General features: G+C 34.6%; 2 protein-coding genes and 1 long non-coding RNA gene across 3 annotated transcripts; 2 read left to right on the top strand and 1 right to left on the bottom strand.

Annotated features, from left to right (window-relative positions):
* Positions 1 to 2,826: 2,826 nt before the first annotated feature.
* Positions 2,827 to 3,837, top strand: LOC135803974 (uncharacterized). Its single transcript, XR_010550941.1, has 2 exons — positions 2,827 to 3,225; positions 3,292 to 3,837. It is a non-coding gene; the product is annotated as an uncharacterized lncRNA (long non-coding RNA).
* A 4,545-nt stretch (positions 3,838 to 8,382) lies between these two features.
* Arl8 (ADP-ribosylation factor-like protein 8) lies at positions 8,383 to 11,581 on the top strand. Its single transcript, XM_065317930.1, has 4 exons — positions 8,383 to 8,515; positions 8,600 to 8,754; positions 8,865 to 9,026; positions 10,445 to 11,581. Exons 1-4 carry the CDS (start codon positions 8,393 to 8,395, stop codon positions 10,563 to 10,565), a joined length of 561 nt encoding a protein of 186 aa, XP_065174002.1. The 5' UTR covers positions 8,383 to 8,392; the 3' UTR covers positions 10,566 to 11,581.
* A 763-nt stretch (positions 11,582 to 12,344) lies between these two features.
* LOC135804157 (uncharacterized) lies at positions 12,345 to 21,180 on the bottom strand. The gene is made up of 4 exons (XM_065317929.1): positions 20,998 to 21,180; positions 16,198 to 16,860; positions 12,750 to 12,903; positions 12,345 to 12,676 (listed from the first exon to the last, which is right to left on the bottom strand). The coding sequence occupies exons 2-4, from the start codon at positions 16,820 to 16,822 to the stop codon at positions 12,457 to 12,459; spliced, it is 999 nt and encodes a 332-aa protein (XP_065174001.1). The 5' UTR covers positions 16,823 to 16,860; positions 20,998 to 21,180; the 3' UTR covers positions 12,345 to 12,456.
* Positions 21,181 to 21,325: the final 145 nt, after the last annotated feature.

Below are 21,325 nucleotides of genomic sequence, written 5' to 3'. Positions count from 1 at the left end.
ACATGCAAACAAGACAGTGAAGCATCACCAGAGCGCAAAAACAGCGAACAAGTACTGGATACTAAAGTACTTGCAACTCGCATCTGCCAGCTCGACAAAAACAAGCAACTAGTGCTTTTGTCTTAGGCCTTGATTAACGAAGTAGCAAGCGAACTATAAATACATGATGCACATGCGATGTGCACAACCAGCAGCGGCGTGCAAAAAACAAACATTCATGACATGCATTGCCACTGCAATCTCTTATCTCTTATCTCACATGAATATCTTTCGATATCTACATGCGATAGGAATTTGCCAAGTATAATACTCAGCTACCTATTTTTCGCCGCCATCTTGGATAAAGATGATCCGTTCATTGTGAGCTTTTAATTTTTCCTCTTCATCTCGTGGGCTGGCTACACGCTGGTTGTTTGTCTTGTGTCTTCAGCATGATTACGAGCTCGTTTGGGTTTGATATTTCACCGAAGCGTGCGACGTGTGCGTGCTCCAATCCTCCGTCCTCCTCTCCTGCTTCGCCTTTATTTGTATTTGCTCAGCACTCGCGCATAGTTTATAGCTCATAGCGTATATTTATAATAAACATGTTTTGTCCGCATGCGGTTCTTCGTGGTCTTCGACTTCGGGCGACTGCGGCCCGCACTGGCTTTTTATTTATTGTCTGGTTTTCATCGATGCGCCGCGGTGCACGAGACCAAGAAGACACATACGAGGCAAATTGCGTTCGAAGCATCAAGAATAAAAAACATTCTAAAATTGATTTTTAATTTTATAACCTAACCTCAAATGTCACTAAAATCACTTTTTTCTTCTTCGGTATTTTCTGAATCAATAAATTATTCAGATAGTGTTTATCACTGCATGTCCTGTGTGTCTTCGCATAACTTTGCATACCGCAGTTTGTTTTGTTCTCAGCGATTTTTATTTGCTCGCATCTATTGCCTGCATACTTATTACGCGCTCGTTAGTCAAACCACGAAGGTGAGCTGATTATCCTGCGTGCGCACCGAGCGCGCGGATAAAAAGCTAAACGCGTTTGGAACCCGTTTAAAACTATGCTTAAGCGCACGCTGCGCGGTGTTTACCGACTCAGTCATATCAAAGTTGGCAAAACGTTCATTTCGAAAAAGAATGACGCTTTCTGCATAAATTAAAATCTTAATACGAGCAATTACAAGCAGCATGCGCCTACGTACCCGTATCCTGCAATCCTTTTTTTTCGCATTGAAAGATTTTTAAAACATGCGACGCACGTCGCTACTGTCGATGATTGAGGATGAAGATTTTATTTTTTTGCAGAGCGTCTAATTATCCGAAAATATTTGCAATAACCCTACGTAAGTGGAAAATGCCGGGGTAATTACCGATCGTAAAACATACTGGCGCTGACTGAGAAAATTGCTCAGCATGTCCAGACTTTAAATTAGGAGATATAGGTAAATAATGCCATTGATTTTTTGTAGACATATATTTTTTTAGATAAAATTATGGTCCGGAGACATTTTTTCCTTGCGTGTCCATTTTGCAGATACCTACACCACTTTTTTGTAGCCCTAGATTGCTATCAGCGCATATTTCAGATCCGGCTGTCAATAGACCAGTGAGTCATTACATTTCGAGACCCTTCGGATGGTTTGACGACTATTTCCTTAGCTTCACATCCAAACGACATCTCCAAATGTCTACCTGACTAAAATTCTGACTAAGGTATGTGTTTAACTTGTTCTAATGGCTTTCAGCAAAACTCCAACAGGTCCCAAGTAGACCCTATGATTAACGGTAACCTCAGTTGCAATCGAAGCATAATTTTCCCCAATTATTTTATTTCAGTGTCTCCCCTGCAATTTTGATTCCCCGGGTAATAAAAATTTGTCCTCGACATCAAAGAAGAAACCAAGAACCATTAAAAGTCAGGTTAATATAGGGTCGTAATAAGACAACACTAATAACCCATCGGCAGACCAGACCAGACGATAAGTGCCACTCGCGTTTCTCGAAAATTTTTATTGCCCTCGATATTATAGAGTCGCTTCACCATCATCTGTAATTATGTTAATGCCACATTTTTGCAAATATCCCACACATGATCCACATAAAATTTAAAATTCCGTGTTATTCAGAAATAGAAAGACCACCTATACCATGGGAATTGCATTAAGCGCGGCGCGATGACGTAGCAATTGTTGCAATTGTTGCAATGATTCGCTTCCAATCATCTTCGTCTCCTTCGTCCCATTCGCTGGATATCAAGGTATGCGCGTCGGTTGGGTACGCCAGTTAAGTCACTTATTTGGTTCATTAGCCGTTCTCCACCGTTTCTCTCCCACTCGCGCGGCACTCCATCAGGTATGCTTCGTTATTTGTTCTAGCTTGAACGCGCGCACGCTCGAATTGGATGAGTGATGAATGCGCGCGGCTCGAGACGGGCTTCATAACTTTGCGCGCTTGCTCGTCGAAGGGCCCATGGTAGAGAAATACTTCAGTTTTTGGACCGCTCGCGGTGCGCCTGCAGCGTGCTGCTTTCCACTTGGATGTGAATATCGTCCATGTGAATTAATCAAACAGGACCGGATTTATTTACAAAATTTTTAAATATTTTTCTTATACTTTTTCAGTATAATCCCACACTGTTGATATTTATTCATCCAGCTTCGTTATATATTGATTTTAGATCCAAACACAGCATGCGTGCTCTTCTCAAGTTCTTCTTGTTGTTTTCTTGTTCCTGTGCTGCCGTGCCGTGCAACGATTTATATCTTCATAATTGCTTTATAATACAAGCCAAACTACGCGACCATTAAAAGTTAATGAATTATTTTTTCTCCATGAAGAACCAGGTTTTTTTTGTTATCATATTTCAACTTGTATGCAACATATCCGACGTTGAGTGATATAATCGCGTGTCAAATGCACACTGTATGAAATTCACTAATTAAAAGATAACGGACGCCGGCGTTGTAAATATCGCGATGTTTATTCGATTTTCGCTGCGTTATCTATGGTGTATCAGTAGTGTTTCCTCGTCAGGCATGTTCAGATCGTAGATTCCGCGCACGCCGTGCGCGCATTAAGCCTTTTTCAGTTCATTTACGGCGCGCGCGCGCACCTTTACCTTACAAAAGAAAACGCAGAAGCTGAAGCTTGAAGTAATTCAATATGTTTTCAAGATCCGATGATACCGTGTTGTAATTCCGCATGAATGCAGGATGTTACGATCCAATCGAAGTAAGAATTTATTTGACATGATTCAACACTGCTAATTTTTTAAGCAAATACAATTTTTTTTTGCAGTGCACTTAACGCAAAGTGGTTTGTTATCATTGAAGTTGTAACCTCTGAGTGTTTTCGGGTTGTTATCAACTCCACAACCACTGTGTCCTCGTTAGCGCCGGACCACATTAAAGCGGTCTTCTTTACTCCTTCGGTTTTTACGATAAGAACGCCCGCGGTGCCCACTTTATCGAAACCTTTAATACATTTTCAGTTTCGTGTGCATTAACGCCGCCAGCCTCTTCTTCTCCGACATAATAACCACAAACAACCGGCGACGATATGATATGATACAATATATGCTCTCGAGCAAAGTGAAATCTTGGAACTGAATGGATCCCGGCGTGAACAGCAACATAATGATGAGCCACTCGCCACCGCCATCAATTCACTACCTTTATGTGTGTTTGTTTATCCCTCGACAATAAAAGTGCTTTCAGGAAACTGCATAAAAGCTTTCGATGATAAGCTTTTTAAGTACACTTAACATTTATATACATCAGTATATAATATCACCAAGAGCAAGAATGTAATTCAATAAATACCTAAATCAATTCCATAAAAAAATCAACGTTTTTCTTCATTAAACATAAATTGAAGCAGAAATCTTAAATATGTAGCAGTTAATAATTTCCGTCCCGTCCCTGGTGGTAGTAGTGATGTTGTAAATCGTGCATGATCATCGACGACTCATCTGGACGAATGACTCAGCATGAATCTTACGAAGAAGCTAACCGAGCCAACAATAATTGAGCCGACGAGAAAACAAAAACGAAACAATGCCAAAAGGCACCGCGCAACGCGCCGCATAATCAAACATCATTTCACTCGAAGGAATCGTAATTAATTTAATGAGAAGTAAGTAATTTCGTTACTTGCATTACTCTCAAATTCAGAGTTAATTCAATCTTAAATTATGTTGAAGTTATATTTAGTTAAGTTGAATTCGATGTTGTGTCCTATAGTAGGCGCTGGCATATATTTGTATTGTGTGTTTGTTTTTTCCACGGCAAACGCGCTAACCTTACAGATATAAACAGTGATATTTGTGTCATTTCACTTACAGTCATTGTGGCAATAAATTGTCGTTATTAAAACTTGAGCTTGTGTTTTTCTTTAACTAGAAAAACTCAATAGGTTTAGAAAAACCTCAATAGGTTATGGGCCCAGATAACGCTAGTAGCTCAAGGATATAGTAAAGACAAGAGGGTGCAAAGAAAAAAGTTTTTTCTTGTGCAATTGTTGCTGAATTTTTCTGTTTTGTGTGGAGTGTCGTCAACGCAGCATTATAAAAAAAAAAAAAAATGGATTTGGCGAAACATACGAGTATAAGACCCCTGGCTGGAGAAGTGGATTGGCCCATTTGGAAAAGAAAGTTGCGTGATATGTTGGACTATCATGAAGGCGCCGTTGACGTCATTGAGGGGAGGTTAAGCAAACCTGAGCCCATATCAGCTATGGCTACGGAGGAGGAAGTCAAAACGCATAAGAAGGCGTGTGACCTTTTTCGTAAGGCAAATAGTTATGCAAAATCAATGATTTCTAGTTCGGTGACGGACGCAGTTTACCAGAAAATTATGGACAAGGAGACAGCGTTTGAAGCATGGGAGGCATTAAAACTAAATTTTGAAGCGTCATCCAAAGATCAGCTCTACAAGAAATGCACTGATTTGTTTGCATTTTGTTGGGTCAATGGAGAGGATGTTTCACTTCAGGTGGCAAAGTTAAGAAGTCTGTGGAATGAGCTGAATAATGGTTTAAAGTCCAAGAATTTGGCTGCATTACCAGATTTAATACTAGTGTGTAAAATTTTGCATATTTTACCAAGTAACTTTGAAAATTTCAAGTCTAGCTGGTTGCTATTATCAAAAGACGATGATAAGACAGTTGAAGAGTTAATAGCACAACTATGCATGTACGAACGAAATTTCAAAGAGGTCACGGTCACAGAAGATGCTCCCGGAGATGCGTTATTTGCAAGAAGTGCAAAAATCAAACCTATTAGAAAGTCCAGGAAAAATGACAGTTGTTATTATTGCAAGAAAAAAGGGCATTGGATGACACAGTGTCAGAAGTGGATTTCTGATGGACGACCGAAGAAGAGTAATCCTCAGAACAACACTGTGTGTACCAATGTAGCCTTAAGTATCACCGATGAAGACATGCTTCAAATGGATACCAGTTCATTGGAAGATTTAGGATGGTGGATCGACAATGGAGCGACGAAGCACGTGACTAGCTGTCCGGATCAGTTCGTTGAGTTCCAAGAGTTTGTAGGTCCTCGCATCATCAAGGCTGCTGGAAAAGAAACCCTTAAGGCCGTTGGCAAAGGGACCGTAGAAATTTTATCCTTTACTGAAGTTGCCACCTTGAAATTATCCTTGACTGATGTTTGGTATGTGCCAGGAATTTCTAGAAACTTACTTTCCGTTCTAGCTGCCCAAGACAAAAATGAAAATAGCAGATTTCATTCAACCGCAACTGAGTGCTGGCTAGAAGTAAATAACAAAGTAGTGCTGTGCGGAAATCGAGAAAAGGGTGGAACTCTGTTCAAGGCAGCCATTGAACCAGTAATTTTTGGAAGAGAAGAAAGGGTAAATATCTCAGAAGCAGAAAGCTCGACACTGCAATTGTATCACGAGAGATGGGGTCACCAGGATAAGCGACATGTAAAGGAGATGCTCAAAAGAGAGTTGGACATCAATGTGAAGCTAGTCAAAGAGATTTGTGAGCCTTGTATTTTTGGCAAAACACATCGTCTACCTTTTGGCACCAGAGTGACAGCAACGAAACCTGGAGAATTGGTTTCAGCTGATATTGTAGGTCCATTTTGCGAATCTTTTAGCAAAAAACGTTTTTTAGTTATGTTTAAAGACAGTTTTACTAAGTTTCGCAGCGGGTATGTGATTAAACACAAATCAGATGTTAAGGTTGTGTTAAAGCAGTTTTTGGCACAGTCGAAGACACTTGGACACAATATTCGAGAGCTACTCAGTGACAATGGAGGGGAATTTGACTGTGTAGAAGTCAGGAGGATTCTAGCAGAGAGTGGAATCGTGCAGAAACTGACAGCACCATACACCCCAGAACAGAATGGTGGGAGTGAACGTGATAATCGTACGGTTGTTGAGATGGCAAGAACATTTAAGTACTCAAATCGCGAAGTTGAGTTTCCAGATGCAATATGGGCAGAGCTGGTAACTACGGCGATTTACGTACTAAATCGGACAGGTAAATCATCAAAGAAGGGAGTTAGTCCTTACGAGTTGTGGTTCGGGAAGAAACCTAGAATTAAACATCTGCGTATTGTTGGTTCATTCTGCTATGTTCATGTACCGACTGAGAAGAGGAAGAAAATGGACAAGAAGGCAGTGAAAGGAATCCTGGTCGGATATGATGGTGATGAGCGTTACAGAATTTATCTTCAAAGTAATCATCATGTTATTACGTAATGTGACAGTAAAGTTGATTTACCATTGAGAGACATTGAATATGAAAGTCAAGGTAAGATCAAAAAACATGACGATAGTGATGAGGATGTGATCGAAGAAGAAGAAAAGGATTATGAGTCATCAGTTGACATTGAAGATAAGATTGAGACCAGTAACAGGAAAATACTAAGAGATCGTTTGACTCTGAAGAAGCCCCAGCATTTTGATGCTAACGCCATGACAATAGATCAGTTCGTGAATCTAATGCCTAAAGATCCTGAGACCTTCGAAGATGCCTTGAGGAGTGAGAACTCAGCTCAGTGGGAGAAAGCCATGGATTGTGAAATTGCTTCTTTGAAAGAAAATAAGACCTGGATTTTGATTGATCTTCCACCAGGTGCAAAGGCAATTCCATGCAAGTGGGTTTTCCGGCTGAAAAATCATCCAGGCGGGAGCATTGACAAGTTCAAAGCAAGACTTGTAATCAAGGGATTCAGTCAGCGTTACGGGATTGATTATAGTGAGACTTTTAGTCCAGTGGCAAAGTTGGGAACCATTCGTTCGGTTCTCAGTATTGCAGCAAGTGAGAAAATGTGTCTGACACAATTTGACGTGTCGACAGCCTTCTTGTACGGAGACCTTGAGGAAACAGTCTACATGAAGCAACCAGAAGGATATGAGGATGGTTCCAACAAGGTTTGCTTACTGAAAAAGAGTTTATATGGACTTAAGCAAGCACCTAGATGTTGGAACAAGCGTATCGGAGTTTTTCTTCAACAACATGGATTCAAGGCCAGCGAAGCTGATCCGTGTTTGTATATTAGGGAAAGAAATGGTAAGAAGCTCATACTTGTGATCTATGTTGATGATGGTCTTCTAGCAACGACCGATCAGCAAGATTCAGACGACTTCATTAAAGAATTAAAGTCGGAATTCAAGATTGTTTCGAGAAGAGCTAATTTTTTCTTGGGTCTAGAAATTGCTCAAGAAGAGAAGTGCATTAGGATTAGCCAAAAGGCTTATGCAAAGAAAATTCTACAGAGATTCAATTTCTTAGATTGCAAACCAGTGTCAACTCCTATGTCCAAAGGGACAGAGACTTTAGGATCAGGGAAAGTTGATGAGTCCATCACATTTCCTTATAGACAGGCAGTTGGAGCCCTGATGTACCTGATGCTTGGAACAAGACCAGACTTGGCCTACAGTGTAGGATTCATTTCGAGGACACTCGAAAATCCAACTCAAGAGAGCGTTGTACGAGTCAAGAGAATTTTTCGGTACATAGCAGGTACTCTAGACTCTGGAATAACCTATCAAAGCAATAAAGAAGTGGGAGTATTAGAAGTTTACAGTGACGCAGACTTTGGCGGTTGCTGTAAGACAGGGCGCTCCACTTCTGGCGTTCCCGTAAAGTATGCAGGAGGTGCAATTTCCTGGATGAGTCAGCGACAGGCAGTTGTTGCAACTTCAACCACCGAAGCAGAGATTATTGCAGCAAACGAAGGAGCCAAAGAAGCAGTTTGGTTAAGCAGACTTTTTCAAGGGATTGTGAAACTTAGGAATATTCCTGTCATTCAAGTTGACAACTCTGCAGCAGTGAGACTAGCACAAAATCCGGAGTTTCATCGCAGAACCAAACACATTGCCATCAAACACTTTTTTATAAGAGAAAAGTGACAGCCAGCGGCAAGATGTTGGCGCTTATGAATAGAATACTGGACTGGTTCCGCAGCCTCTTCTGGAAGGAGGAAATGGAATTAACACTCGTCGGATTGCAGTACTCCGGCAAAACGACGTTTGTTAATGTTATAGCTGTAAGTCCTTCTAAATATTTCAATACCACAATAAAATCCTAGTACAAACAAAGACACTCAAATAATTCATGTTTTCATCTGCAGAGTGGACAATTCAGTGAAGACATGATCCCCACTGTGGGTTTCAACATGAGGAAGATCACCAAAGGTAATGTCACCATCAAAGTGTGGGACATTGGCGGCCAACCCCGATTCAGATCCATGTGGGAGAGGTACTGCAGGGGTGTTAATGCTATTGTGTGAGTATAAGTAATTAAATCATTTTTTTATTTTTAAATTTTTGTATGAGTCATGTGATTGATGTGTTAAACCACCATTGATTTATGTTGATGTCATTATTCTATTGTAGTTATATGGTGGATGCAGCCGACTCTGATAAGATTGAAGCTTCAAGGAATGAGCTGCATAACTTGTTAGATAAGCCACAGTTGGCTGGGATTCCAGTGCTGGTTTTGGGCAATAAAAGGGACTTGCCACATGCGCTGGATGAGAATGGTTTAATTGAAAGAATGTGAGTATATAGGAATAATATTTGCTATGATTAACATGATAATGGGGTTTTAATGACTTTGCAAACAAAAATTTGCATTGTTATCGAGTGTAAAGTGCGGTATATGCGGTTTTATCAGAAATTACTCGGTAAATATTGATATATGATGCGGATTTTCATGAAATTTTGGAAGTTGATGCAGAAATAAATATTCTTTTGGAATATTTTTGAAATTTTGGAATATCTTTGTTAGTTTTCTTGTAATTGACCGCGAAATGTTCTACAAGCGCTTTTTTTAAACAATTTACTCTATAATTATTAAAGTATGATGCGGATTTTCATGAAATTTTGGAAATCAACTCAGAAATAAATATTCTTTTCAATTGTTTTTTAAATTTCAAAATATCTCAACTAGTTTTCTTGTAATTAAGCGCGAAATGTTCCAAAAATGCTTTTTTAAACAAATTGCTCAATAAATATTAAAGTATGAAGCGGATTTTCATGAAATTTTGGAAATCAACTCAGAAATAAATATTCTTTTCAATTGTTTTCGAAATTTTAAAATATCTCTACTAGTTTTCTTGTAATTAAGCGCGAAATGTTCTACAAACGCTTTTTTTAAGCAAATTACTCAATAAATATTAAAGTTTTCAGCGAATTTTCATGAAATTTTGCAAAGTGACTAATAAATGAATATTCTTTTCAATTGTTTTTTAAATTTTAAAATATCTCAACTACTTTTCTTGTAATTAAGCGCGAAATGTTTTGCGAGCGCTTTTTTTAAACAAATTACTCGATAACTATTAAAGTATGAAGCGGATTTTTTTGAAATTTTGCAAATCAACTCAGAATTAACTATTCTTCCTAAATATTTTTGAAATTTTAAAATATCTCAACTAGTTTTCTTGTAATTAAGCGCGGAATACTCTCCAAGTGCTTTTTTCAACAAATTACTCAATAAATATTAAAGTTTTCAGCGAATTTTCATGAAATTTTGCAAAGTGACTAATAAATGAATATTCTTTTCAATTGTTTTTTAAATTTTAAAATATCTCAACTAGTTTTCTTGTAATTAAGCGCGAAATGTTCTACAAGCGCTTTTTTTAAACAATTTACTCGATAATTATTAAAGTATGAGGCGGATTTTTTTGAAATTTTGCAAAGTAACTCAGAAATAAATATTCTTTTCAATTGTTTTTGAAATTTTAAAATATCTCAACTACTTTTCTTGTAATTAAGCGCGGAATACACTCCAAGTGCTTTTATCAACAAATTTTGCAATAAATATTAAAATATTCTGCAGATTTTCATAAAACTTTACAAATTAACTCATAAATAAACATTCTTTCAAAATATTTTTGAAATTTTAAAATATCTCTACTAGTTTTCTCATAATCAACCAACAAAGTATAATTTCAACAAAATTTCTTGTCTACTAGGAACTTGTCAGCGATCCAAGACCGTGAAATCTGCTGTTATTCAATTTCGTGTAAGGAGAAAGACAACATCGACATCACACTACAATGGCTGATCGCGCACTCGAAAAGCGGCATGCGCTAGACGCGTTTTTCTATGAAAAAAAACCTTGCTTCACTTGTGCTTTGATAAACCTACCAATTAAGGGGAAACACTTTAATCATGAAGCGCGAGCAAACATAATAGAAACAAAACAACTAGAATTTACATTTATGCAAACCGCAACGTTTTGTATAAAGGCTTCAAGAATATGTAAATGTAATTAATTACTATATCGATTATATATGAATTTAGCTGGTTGATAACAACATCAATTGCACAAAGATTCAAATTATATGATGCTTAAACTGCAACCGCAACCAAGAGGCAAGATGAATGCGTGTTGCGTGTAAAATGTACATAAGTGTAATGTACGTGTTGAAATATTTTGTTTTTATAATCTCAATTCTCAATGCATTTACCTTTTCAAAAACAAAAACAAAAAATCGGCTTGGATGCAATTACCGCAAGAATGTCAAAGATGATAGACACGAAATATCAGATGGAACCTCTTGTACTGATTAACATATAAAAAGATACCTAGGGTATAACTATCTATAATTAATCTAAATACTAATTAGAGTAATGTATGAGCATTGAGTTTCGAAGTTATATACAAGTTATTAGGTTTAATTTACACAAAGAACAACCAATTATATTAAACACTTTTAATTGAGTCTCATTCAGTAGTGATTAATACTTGAAAGATTATAATACGTAGTGCGTATGATTAATAATATTGAATAAGACGCACGAAAATCTGGATTTGAGTTGATTTAATTTGGGTTTTTGTTCAGCGTTTCTGTGATTTTGTGGCTGAGCAATTGTTTCAATATATTTTTTATGTGTCCATGCAATAGATTGTTTTATATTTTGATAAAATGCGAAAATGGTTTTGTTTATTGCAATGTATTTGATTGTTTTTGTTTATTTTTTGTAATAGTAATCGAAGTGTAAGAAATTTGTGAGGAGACTGTGCTCTCTTTATTGATAATAAATAAAAATGTATAGAATGACAACCAACATGAATCATGAATCAAATAAAATGTAATAAACATTTATTTATGTTTTTTTATTAATTGCAGAAGAAAATTTTGCAATATTTTATCATTATATAGTCGATCATTTTTATTTTATTATGAAAATACATTGATAAATTTGTTTTTGTCATGTTTTGATTGAAATTTCGACGCATGGATCAAAAATACAGAAGAAATATGATGTTTACATACGTGGGACTGTTCCGGTTGATAACTCCAGTCCTTCTGAACACTGTTGGCGTTGTGCGATGCCCTTTATACCTTCGGAAAACCCGCACAAAGTAGTGGGACAATAATAACTCACACAGGTTATGTCCTTGGTTGCGCATGACTTAAACAGAGTGGGGAAAGTCACACGTTGTGTGGGTTGCCTACGTTAACATAAAATATTGTTTATTTACACCACAATCATTTCTAAACATAATATATTGCTAATTTAACACAAAATTGTTACGATATTTTATCAATACACAATCAATAACATTCAATTTTATAAAGAAATACGTTAAAAAACTTGTTTCATGATGTTTTGATCAAAAATTAGTTGCATAAACCAAAAATAAACAAGAAAGAGGGCGCTACATACCTGTGATTGTTCTATTTGATAATACCGGCCCTTCTAAACACTGTTTTGTCCTTCTTCATACTTTTTTATAGCTTCAGACAACCCGCACAAAGTTATGGGACAATATAAACTCACCAAGGTTATGTTCTTAGTTGTGCACGACTAAAAACAGAGTGGGAACAGTTGCATGTAAGTTGGGTTGCCTACATACACATAGCATATTAAAACATTATTTATTATACTTTCTAAACAAAATATATGCCTATCAGTACAGCGTGCTGCCTTAAAATAATAAATTATAAAACACAATCAATAAAATCAATAAAACGTCTTAATTGTAAATATATTTATTCAGATTATTCCAACTAAAAGAATAATCAATCTTCAAATGACCGTAGTTACTTAACTTGAAATGTTTGGGTTTAGGTCGATGTGATAACGAACTCCTGATATCATCGTAAATCGGAGATGATCCTGTCGAATCATATATATCCGAACGCATGTATTGATCATCATTGTAGATCGATTGATGCGTACGATAAGAATCATACCTAAATTAATAAAAAAAATTAAAGAAAAAATAAACAAAAACAATAAAAGCCGCCATTTTGTGACTTAACTTACTCTAAATCCCCAACTGAGAAACTATGACTCCTTGACTTCGCCATTTTGGCCACAGGACCATCATTCTTACTCATCTGATGTTGTCGTCGCAGAGTTTTATTCTTCTCGTAGATTTGCATGCTGGTATTCTCCGGAATACCATACAAATCGGTTTCTGTAACACAACACAAAAGTTACGCGAAATTAGCTGCATTAACAAGGCATAACAGCGCAGAATTTCAACGCATTTAATGCTTTCTATCTTCTTCACGCATTTGCCTGCTATAACACGACAATTAGAGAATAACAACTCGATTAAACCTCATTTTCTATTATTTACAACAAGATAAAACATAAATTAAACGTATTTTAAGGTTAGTTATACTCCAACGCCATCTACGGATGAATTACAAGACTAATATGCAAAATTCCATTGAAATATCATAGAAAAACATAAAATAATTGAAAAAGAAAGTAATAAGTCATAAAATTTCGGTATGGAGCACAGGTATAATTAAGCTGAGTATTTTTAAGGCATTACTTTTACGATTTCATTCGCCGCGTCGAAGATGGAAAGTTGTCGTCCATATTCATGGCCAAAGACTTGTTTTCGGTCATCCGAAGCGACGAAGATGAAAATAAAAAAGCTAAAGTAACACACTGGATCAATAAGCTATTGAAGCTGCTTTACTTTATGGCAGCGAAAGTTGCTTTACTTAAAGCAGCATTTCGAATTCCCACCGGCGGCCATGGCGGCCATTTTGACCATGACAATTTTCATAAATAATTTAATTGATGCATTGCGAAATTGTTTTGTAATTGTTTTCACTATCACAATCACTAAATCGTCCGCAATTAAAAATTTGATGAAATCAAAACTTATTTTAATTAATACGTGTAATTAACAGTTTATTAGTAGTAATTAGTTAGAATAAGTTGTGAACTTCACGGTTTGTGGTTTGGAATATTGTTTGCAATTGTATGAAGTTGTTGGATGATTATTATTGGTTAAAATGGTGCATTGATGAAGAAAATGAAGTGTATTAGGTGTATTATGTGTGTGCATGCGCGTGTGAAACAAAGGTCGCCATTTTGTGGCTTATCAGAGTGGAAGAGATTCGCGTGACATTCATGTTGGGTTTTCGAGGCGTGAAAAGGCGTTGATGCACACGACAGATTAAGATAATGGGTTAACTGGTTAGGAGGATAGATTTGAGGTTATGTGTGAGTATCTAGGCAACTATATTTACATATTGAACAAAAAAATAGATGAAAATATGTTGTTTTGTGTGTAAATTGGATAAATTTCTCAAAAAAATATATTAAAATGTTAATAACTCGAAAACTATTTATGATAAGGACGCCATTTTGATTTTATTTTATAGGTATATGTTTAAACTATAAGATAGCTTTTGAAAAACTTTTTAAAATATTATATTTTATCAGATATTTGATAAAATCTGCCAATTTTATGATTTAATTTTAGTGCGTTTTTTAAAGTCTTGTAACTTTGTTATTTAAAGTCCTATAGTATTAAATTTTATATCATTAGAAAGAGAATTTATTCTAGTTTTAATCATCAAAAGATTATAAATTTATACCTTGCCGTTTTTACGTAAAAAGCAAAAAAGTGCAACAAATGCAATTTCAATAAACCTGACACCCTAGGCAACCCTAATAACACAAAAACACAAAAATAAACTAAAATAAATTAATCTCCGTTAGTTATTCCTTCTTTCCATGTAATGCAAATATATTAATATGCAACAAGGTCCCATTTACAGATTGTGTAATGTTTTGAACCATCCACACACGTTAAACACCGCAATCTTCCATTTTAGTAGCGTGTGTGATCACGATGATCATGATGATCGCTGATTATCGCTCAGCACGGATGTGCCACTTCCTACACCAATAAACCTTCTTTGGCACACGTCCTCCACAATTAGAAATTGCCGGTGCGCACCACACCGCAAACACATACAATATTCATGCATTTACAACATTTACAAACGCAGCCAAGAAGAAAAACACAACAGAAGAACTAAATTTGTTTGTTTTTTCTGCGCGTACAACATTTACAGCATTACAAAAGTTACAAGGTGACGATTATTAATATTTCTATTGTTTGCTAATTGCTACAGCCGGTGAAATTATGATTTGTTTGAACAATTAGATATTAGTAGCGAAGGTTGCCTAGGTTAACGTGTTTTATGCATTGTATCATCAAGGGCGTCAAAATTTTGCATAAAAACAATAAAAATCAAGTTTTTAAGATGTAAATGTTGTGTTTAACTATTTTAAACCCTTGTGTAATAAATATTTAACACCGTAACGAAACAGAAAGCATAAGAAAGCCGGAACAAAACCAATTTGCATATCTCAGCGTGTATCTGAATGTATCTTTACGTAATTTTAATTTAAAAGCGTAAAATCGCCCAATTATTAGCAGCGTGACACAAGTGTAACAAGTGTATGGCCAGTGTAATGATATAATTGCTTGATTTCCGTCGGTTGGTGAAGTTTATCGAATCTTTTCCTACAATTTCACAAGCCACCAAGCACGAGCACGAGGAAATAAAACCGCTCACCGGTCACTAGAAAATTCGTAGCAGCCAGGTACGAGTTATAGTTAGTATTTGTGTACACAGGTAATTACGAAAGGAAAGTCGGACATTCAAGTTGAAATGGAAAAAAATTGATACTTTAGATGCCATGGATGTTATTACATATAGAAATTTAGACATATCACTATTTATGTTGGGTTTATGTGGTTTAAGTGACGAGTGTTTTTATGGCGTTGTAACTTTGTTATTTGACGTCGTAAAGTGTTGAATTTGATATCATTTGAAAGAGAATTTAATTAAGATTTTACGTGTAAAAAGGATTTAGTTTTATATGTTGTCGTTTTTATGTGAGAAGATAAAAAGTGCAACGTTGCAATTTTTTTGAAAATTAAATAAAAACATTGATAACTCAGGAAGTATTAGTGATAACAGCGCCATCTTAATTTTGTTTTATAGATATTAATCTAAACTAGAAGGTGAACTTCAAAAAAGTTTTTAAAATATTGTATTTGATTAAATATTTAACAAAATCTGAAAACTTAAAAACTTGATTTTTAGTTTTCAGTATTAATGTTTTTATATTGTTGTAACTCAATTATTTATTATTTAAAATTATCAAATTTGACATCGTTAGAAAGAGAATTTATTTGAGATATAACCTACAAAATATTATAAATTTACACGTTGCCGTTTCTCGGTAAAACCAAAAAAAGTGCAACGTTGCAATTTTCCCCAAACTTAAATAAAAACCTCTATAACCTAAAAACTATTCATGATACCAACGCCATCTTTTTTCCATTTTATAGATATTAACCTAAACTACCCGATAGGAATCAAAAAAATTTTAAAAACAACATATTTTACCAAATATTTACAAAAATATGAAAATTTTCATAACTTACCTGTTGGTTCATAGTTGTACTGCTCATAAATATCCTCCCTGGGCATAACTTTACTCCCTGACCCTCTCCTGACATAAGTCCCATATTGCTGCGCCGGTGGTTGCACAGGCAACGACCCCCCATAAATAGACCCCGCATGGGACGCTCTCCGATGGCGTCTTGAGCTCGCAATCTCGTTGCGAATCAAGAGCTCATCAATCGCCGCATAACTCCCAGCCATTCCACCCCTCAACCCTCTATCCCTCTCAGACCTAGCTATCGTATCATATCTAGTCGTAGGTACAGTGGGCACCTTCCTCATAGTATAATAATACTCAGCATCTTGGTTATACTGCGAGTGTTGTGAGTGTTGCGTATCGTAGATCTTCTCAAGACGTTCTCCGCCCATGGTTCGATGATGGTAGTAAATACTCTCATCGTCTTGATGTGTAGGGGGTAGTTCAAGGGGACGTGCGGGGATGTAGTAGAACGCGGAGGTTTCCTGCGGTTCTCCGAGACTACTAGGGTCGGAGCTGAGGTCGACGGAATCAAGGTGTTGGCGGATGTAGGCGTAGTTTTCCAGGTCCCAGGGGTCTATGTATTGTTTGTTGGGGTACGGCATGGATTCATCACTGTCTAAATCCATTGGATTCCAGTATAAATCATCGGGGCCGCGGTCGGCATCTGGAAATTATAAAAAACACAAATTTATGATTACACAATTTTATAATTTAGGTTTTTTGGGTTTTATGTTTGTAGTATAGTCTAGGGAACATTTTGGAAAAGAAGAGGAAGGGTGGGAGAGGCTAATGCATCTACCCCCACCACTTTTTGCGGGTAGTTTGCAGGTATAAAAGGAAAGCGCGTATAAAATCGTCTATAACTTGGAAACTATTTATGATATGGACGCCATTTTAATTTTATTTTATAGATATTACTCTAAACTATAAGATAGACCTTGAAAAGTTTTTAAAATATTGTATTTTATCAGATATTTAATAAAATATATAATTTTATTGACTTAATTTAAGTGCGTTTTTCAAAGTCTTGTAACTATGTTATTTAAAGTCCTACAATATTGAATTTGATATCATTTGAAAGAGAATTTATTATAGATTTAACCTGCAAAAGATTATAATTTAAGACGTTGCCGTTTTTACGTGAGAGTAAAAATGTGCAACGTTGCAATTTTCTTAAAAATTGATAAAAACATCAATAACTCAGAAACTATTCATGATAACGACGCCATTTTTTCGCCATTTTGAAGCTATTACCCTAAACTATAAGATACTCTTAAAAAAATTGTTTCAAATATTAAATTTTACCAGATATTAAACAAAATCTATAATTTTACAAACACAATACAAATACAAAATGATTATTGTGAAAATTCATTGCGTGGAAAGTTGACACGCAATTTACGAGTATATTATCTACATTATGTGGCAATCATGTACGACATACGAATACACAACTCATTTGTAGATTTGTACCGTTTTGTTTTCGTACACGCCGATGAATAATGAAATTCGCGTGTCGCATGTAATCGAATCTCTGCGCGATATTCACTCGTATTCCCAACACCGCTGAATGTACGTACGCGTACGAATTGTGACATAATAACTGCTTCATTATTCCATGCAAGTGCAATACAATAACATCAACATCAACATCAACACGTACGAAATTCAAATTCAGATTTAAATTTGAATTGGAATTCAACTTAAATGCAAATAAAATAAAACAGTTAAACTGTTAAACTTAAATGAAATGTTCGAGTAATTCTGTTTTACATTCATTACATTACATTACATTCATGAGCATCGTTTGTTTTAGTTGTTCAATTGTAAACACATAAAATTCTATGGTTACACTCAACTAAAGTTGCAGATATGTAAGAAAAGTAACATTTTATTTAAGTTACATGTTACTACATAGCTTAAATACGCGGTATGAACACAATGTGGATTGTAAATCGTGGATTAAACACGATCTTGTGTGAAAATCTGTGAATGCAGTGAGGAAATTCTATTTTTGTAGTTTTGCGAGTACGTGTACGTAGTGCGTGAGTAAATGTAAACAAAGCGAGTATAAAATCAAACAAAATACGTAACACAACTTTTACAACGTAAAAAAAACAATTAAAGAGAAAATTTTGAACAAAAATTTAAGAGTTTTATATGTTTTGCATTACTAAAGTGTATGTTGGGTTGCCTATATTAGAAATAATTTTATTTTCACTAAGAAATTTTTCTTTTTTTTCTTTGTCCACTGTCCAGTGATTTTCCTTTCACTACACCATTATAACTAACAGTAACTGGTTCGCATTCTTCATAGCACCGTTAATTCCGTATTTATTATTGAATATTTTTACTATTATTGCAGTTCCTGATTGATACTCAATAAAAACATACAGATAATTATATAATCCAAGCACTATGCGTAAATTTGTAATAAATTATCAAGCAAATTGCAAAGTTCCATAAATCAGTTCCATAATTATAGCTGTTCATCTTAAATTCTTAATATTTCACATTCTTTGCAAATTTATTAACGATATGCAACCAGTTATGCAATGCACAATTCATAACTTATATAAAAACACAAAAAATAAATCAATTTAGATTATTTAGAGTAATGTGTAATGTCGAGTGCAAATTATAGTCTCAACAAGTGTTAAAGTGTTACGTTTGGTTAGCCACATCGATTAAATTCTCGTTAGACATCATTATAACCTCAAATATTTGACTTGACGCCTACTTCTTGGTTCTTTTGCTTCTCTTGGTTTCTCTACAAGCATTCATGACACAAATATTCTTCACGTTCGATTTCTAGTTGTAGTTGACCATATAGACAACTTTCGGTTGCGTTATTGCACGACGATAGTCTTTTAATTGTTTATGAATTGCCTAACGTGATTATGAGTATGATAGTAGGTAGAAACAAGTAGGTCTAGTTTAAACAAGTGAACTTTTCGTTGATTCTTATATAAATGTTTATATATGTGTGTGTGGAATGTATCGGTGAAGTAATAGTGTAGTTAATGATTTTTTGGAAATTAAAATGTCATTTCGTCGGGATTTCCAAACACTAACTTAACTAGGCAACCAGATAAACACGTAGTACTTAAATTAAGTTTTTTTGGGTGATAATTGGTTTTAAATTACGTGTGACAAACGTAAAATAGTCAAAAATAGATTTGTGGATTTATAAATAAATGATTTTATGTAATTTAAACGTGAAAACGTTGAAAAACTTTGAAAATAGTCTAAAATTGAGGTTATGTAAAAAAAATGCGTTACTATCTGATGATTTTAACCGAAAATTTAATGATAAATAAGAAAACTCATAAATTTAGACAACAAATAGCAATTTTTATATAATTAAACCGAGAAAAACTTTAAAAATAGTCTAAATTTGAGGTTATGTAACAATAAGCGTTAATAATTAAATATTTTAACTAAGAATTTAATAACAAGTAAGGAAACTCATAAATTAAAGCTAAAAATAACAGTTTTAACACAATTAAACAATAAAAAACGCTAAAAATAGTTCAAATTTGAGGTTATGTAAGAATAACCGTCAATAACTAATTATTTTGACTAAAAACGTAATGACAAAGCAGGAAACTCATAAATTTACACTACAAATAGTAATTTTAATATAATTATATCGTGAAAAACGTTAAAAATAGTCTAAATTTGAGGTTATGTAAGAACAATCATTACTAACTAATTATTTTAACTAAAAATTTAATGCCAAAACCAAAACTCATAAATTTAAACTTTCTACATCTAAGTACCACAACTAAATTGAGTGAATAATTTATTTTTTGTTGTTCTGTCGAGACAATCGTTTAAAGACAAAACAAAATACCATGTAAATGACAATACGCAATGCGGTGCAACGCAATCAACGACATAATATTCAAAGAAAAAGTTAATGCAGCGCACAGAAAGAAAGAAACTCTCTGGTTTGAATAATGTTCGAGTCGATTATCATTCGGGTGACATAATATCGCATTTCTTGCATTTCTTTAGATGCTTATTAACAACGCGCGCAGAAAAAAAAGAAACAAAAGTTGTTGCAATACAAGTAGACGCAAATCAAGACGTAAACATTGGAGTGAAACAAGTGGAACATTAAAAAACACTTAGAGATGCTTCATTTGATGAGATTTTGTAAATTTGCATAATAAAAATATAAATAAATAAGAATAAGTTGAATTTCTGGTAATATTTGAGGTTATTTTATTATAAAACTTGAAAAAATTATGTTTTTTAAAGAAAAATTTAATTTTTTGTGTTGTAGACGATAATATTTAGTGATTTTGCATAATAAAATTATAAATAAATACAATTTCTTTGAATTTTTGAGGTTATTTTATGGAAAAACATAAAAAACAATGTTTTAAGTAAAATTTAAGAGAATTCAAATGTTATTTTATGATTTTACATGATAATAACATAAATAAACACAATTTCTGTTGATATTTGAGGTTATTTTATAGTAAAACATGAAAAAATTATGTTTTTTAAAGAAAAATTTAATTTTCTGTGTTGTAGAAGATAATATTTAGTGATTTTGCATAATAAAAATATAAATAAATACAATTTCTTTGAATTTTTGAGGTTATTTTGTGGAAAAACATTAAAAACAATGTTTTAAGTAAAATTTAAGAGAATTCAAATGTTATTTTACGATTTTACATGATAATAACATAAATAAACACAATTTCTGTTAATATTTTAGGTTATTTTGTACAAAAACATTAAAAAATGATGTTTTTTAATAGAAAATAAAGAAAATTTAAACACTTACATTGATTTTCCGTGTTGTAGCACTCAATTAAAAGAACAAATGTGTTTCTTAAGTCTTAATTCACCATAGAGTAATGCCCGCACGCGCGTTTCGATGCGTCCGCGCACGTAAACACCGCGCGACTGACTGCGACTGACTGACTGACTTAACTCACCGACTCAACTTCAGCAACAGCGTTCTTCGCGACCTGCGGTGCGCTACTACTTCTTTTCTTACTACTGTTACTAATGTTACTACTGTATCAGGTGCATGGTATGAATAAACAACATTTCTGGACCTTGCTCGTCTGCTGAACACTAAACACATTACAATGTCATTTAATTACTTA

Source organism: Atheta coriaria, unplaced genomic scaffold, assembly GCF_025399875.1.
Source record: "Atheta coriaria isolate IRGN ID8LTWV9N9 unplaced genomic scaffold, Caltech_Dcor_3.1 hic_scaffold_3_pilon, whole genome shotgun sequence".
In the NCBI taxonomy this organism is placed as follows: domain Eukaryota; kingdom Metazoa; phylum Arthropoda; class Insecta; order Coleoptera; family Staphylinidae; genus Dalotia; species Dalotia coriaria.
Note: the sequence above shows the minus strand (reverse complement) of the source record. Positions and strands in the feature narration are given on the sequence as shown.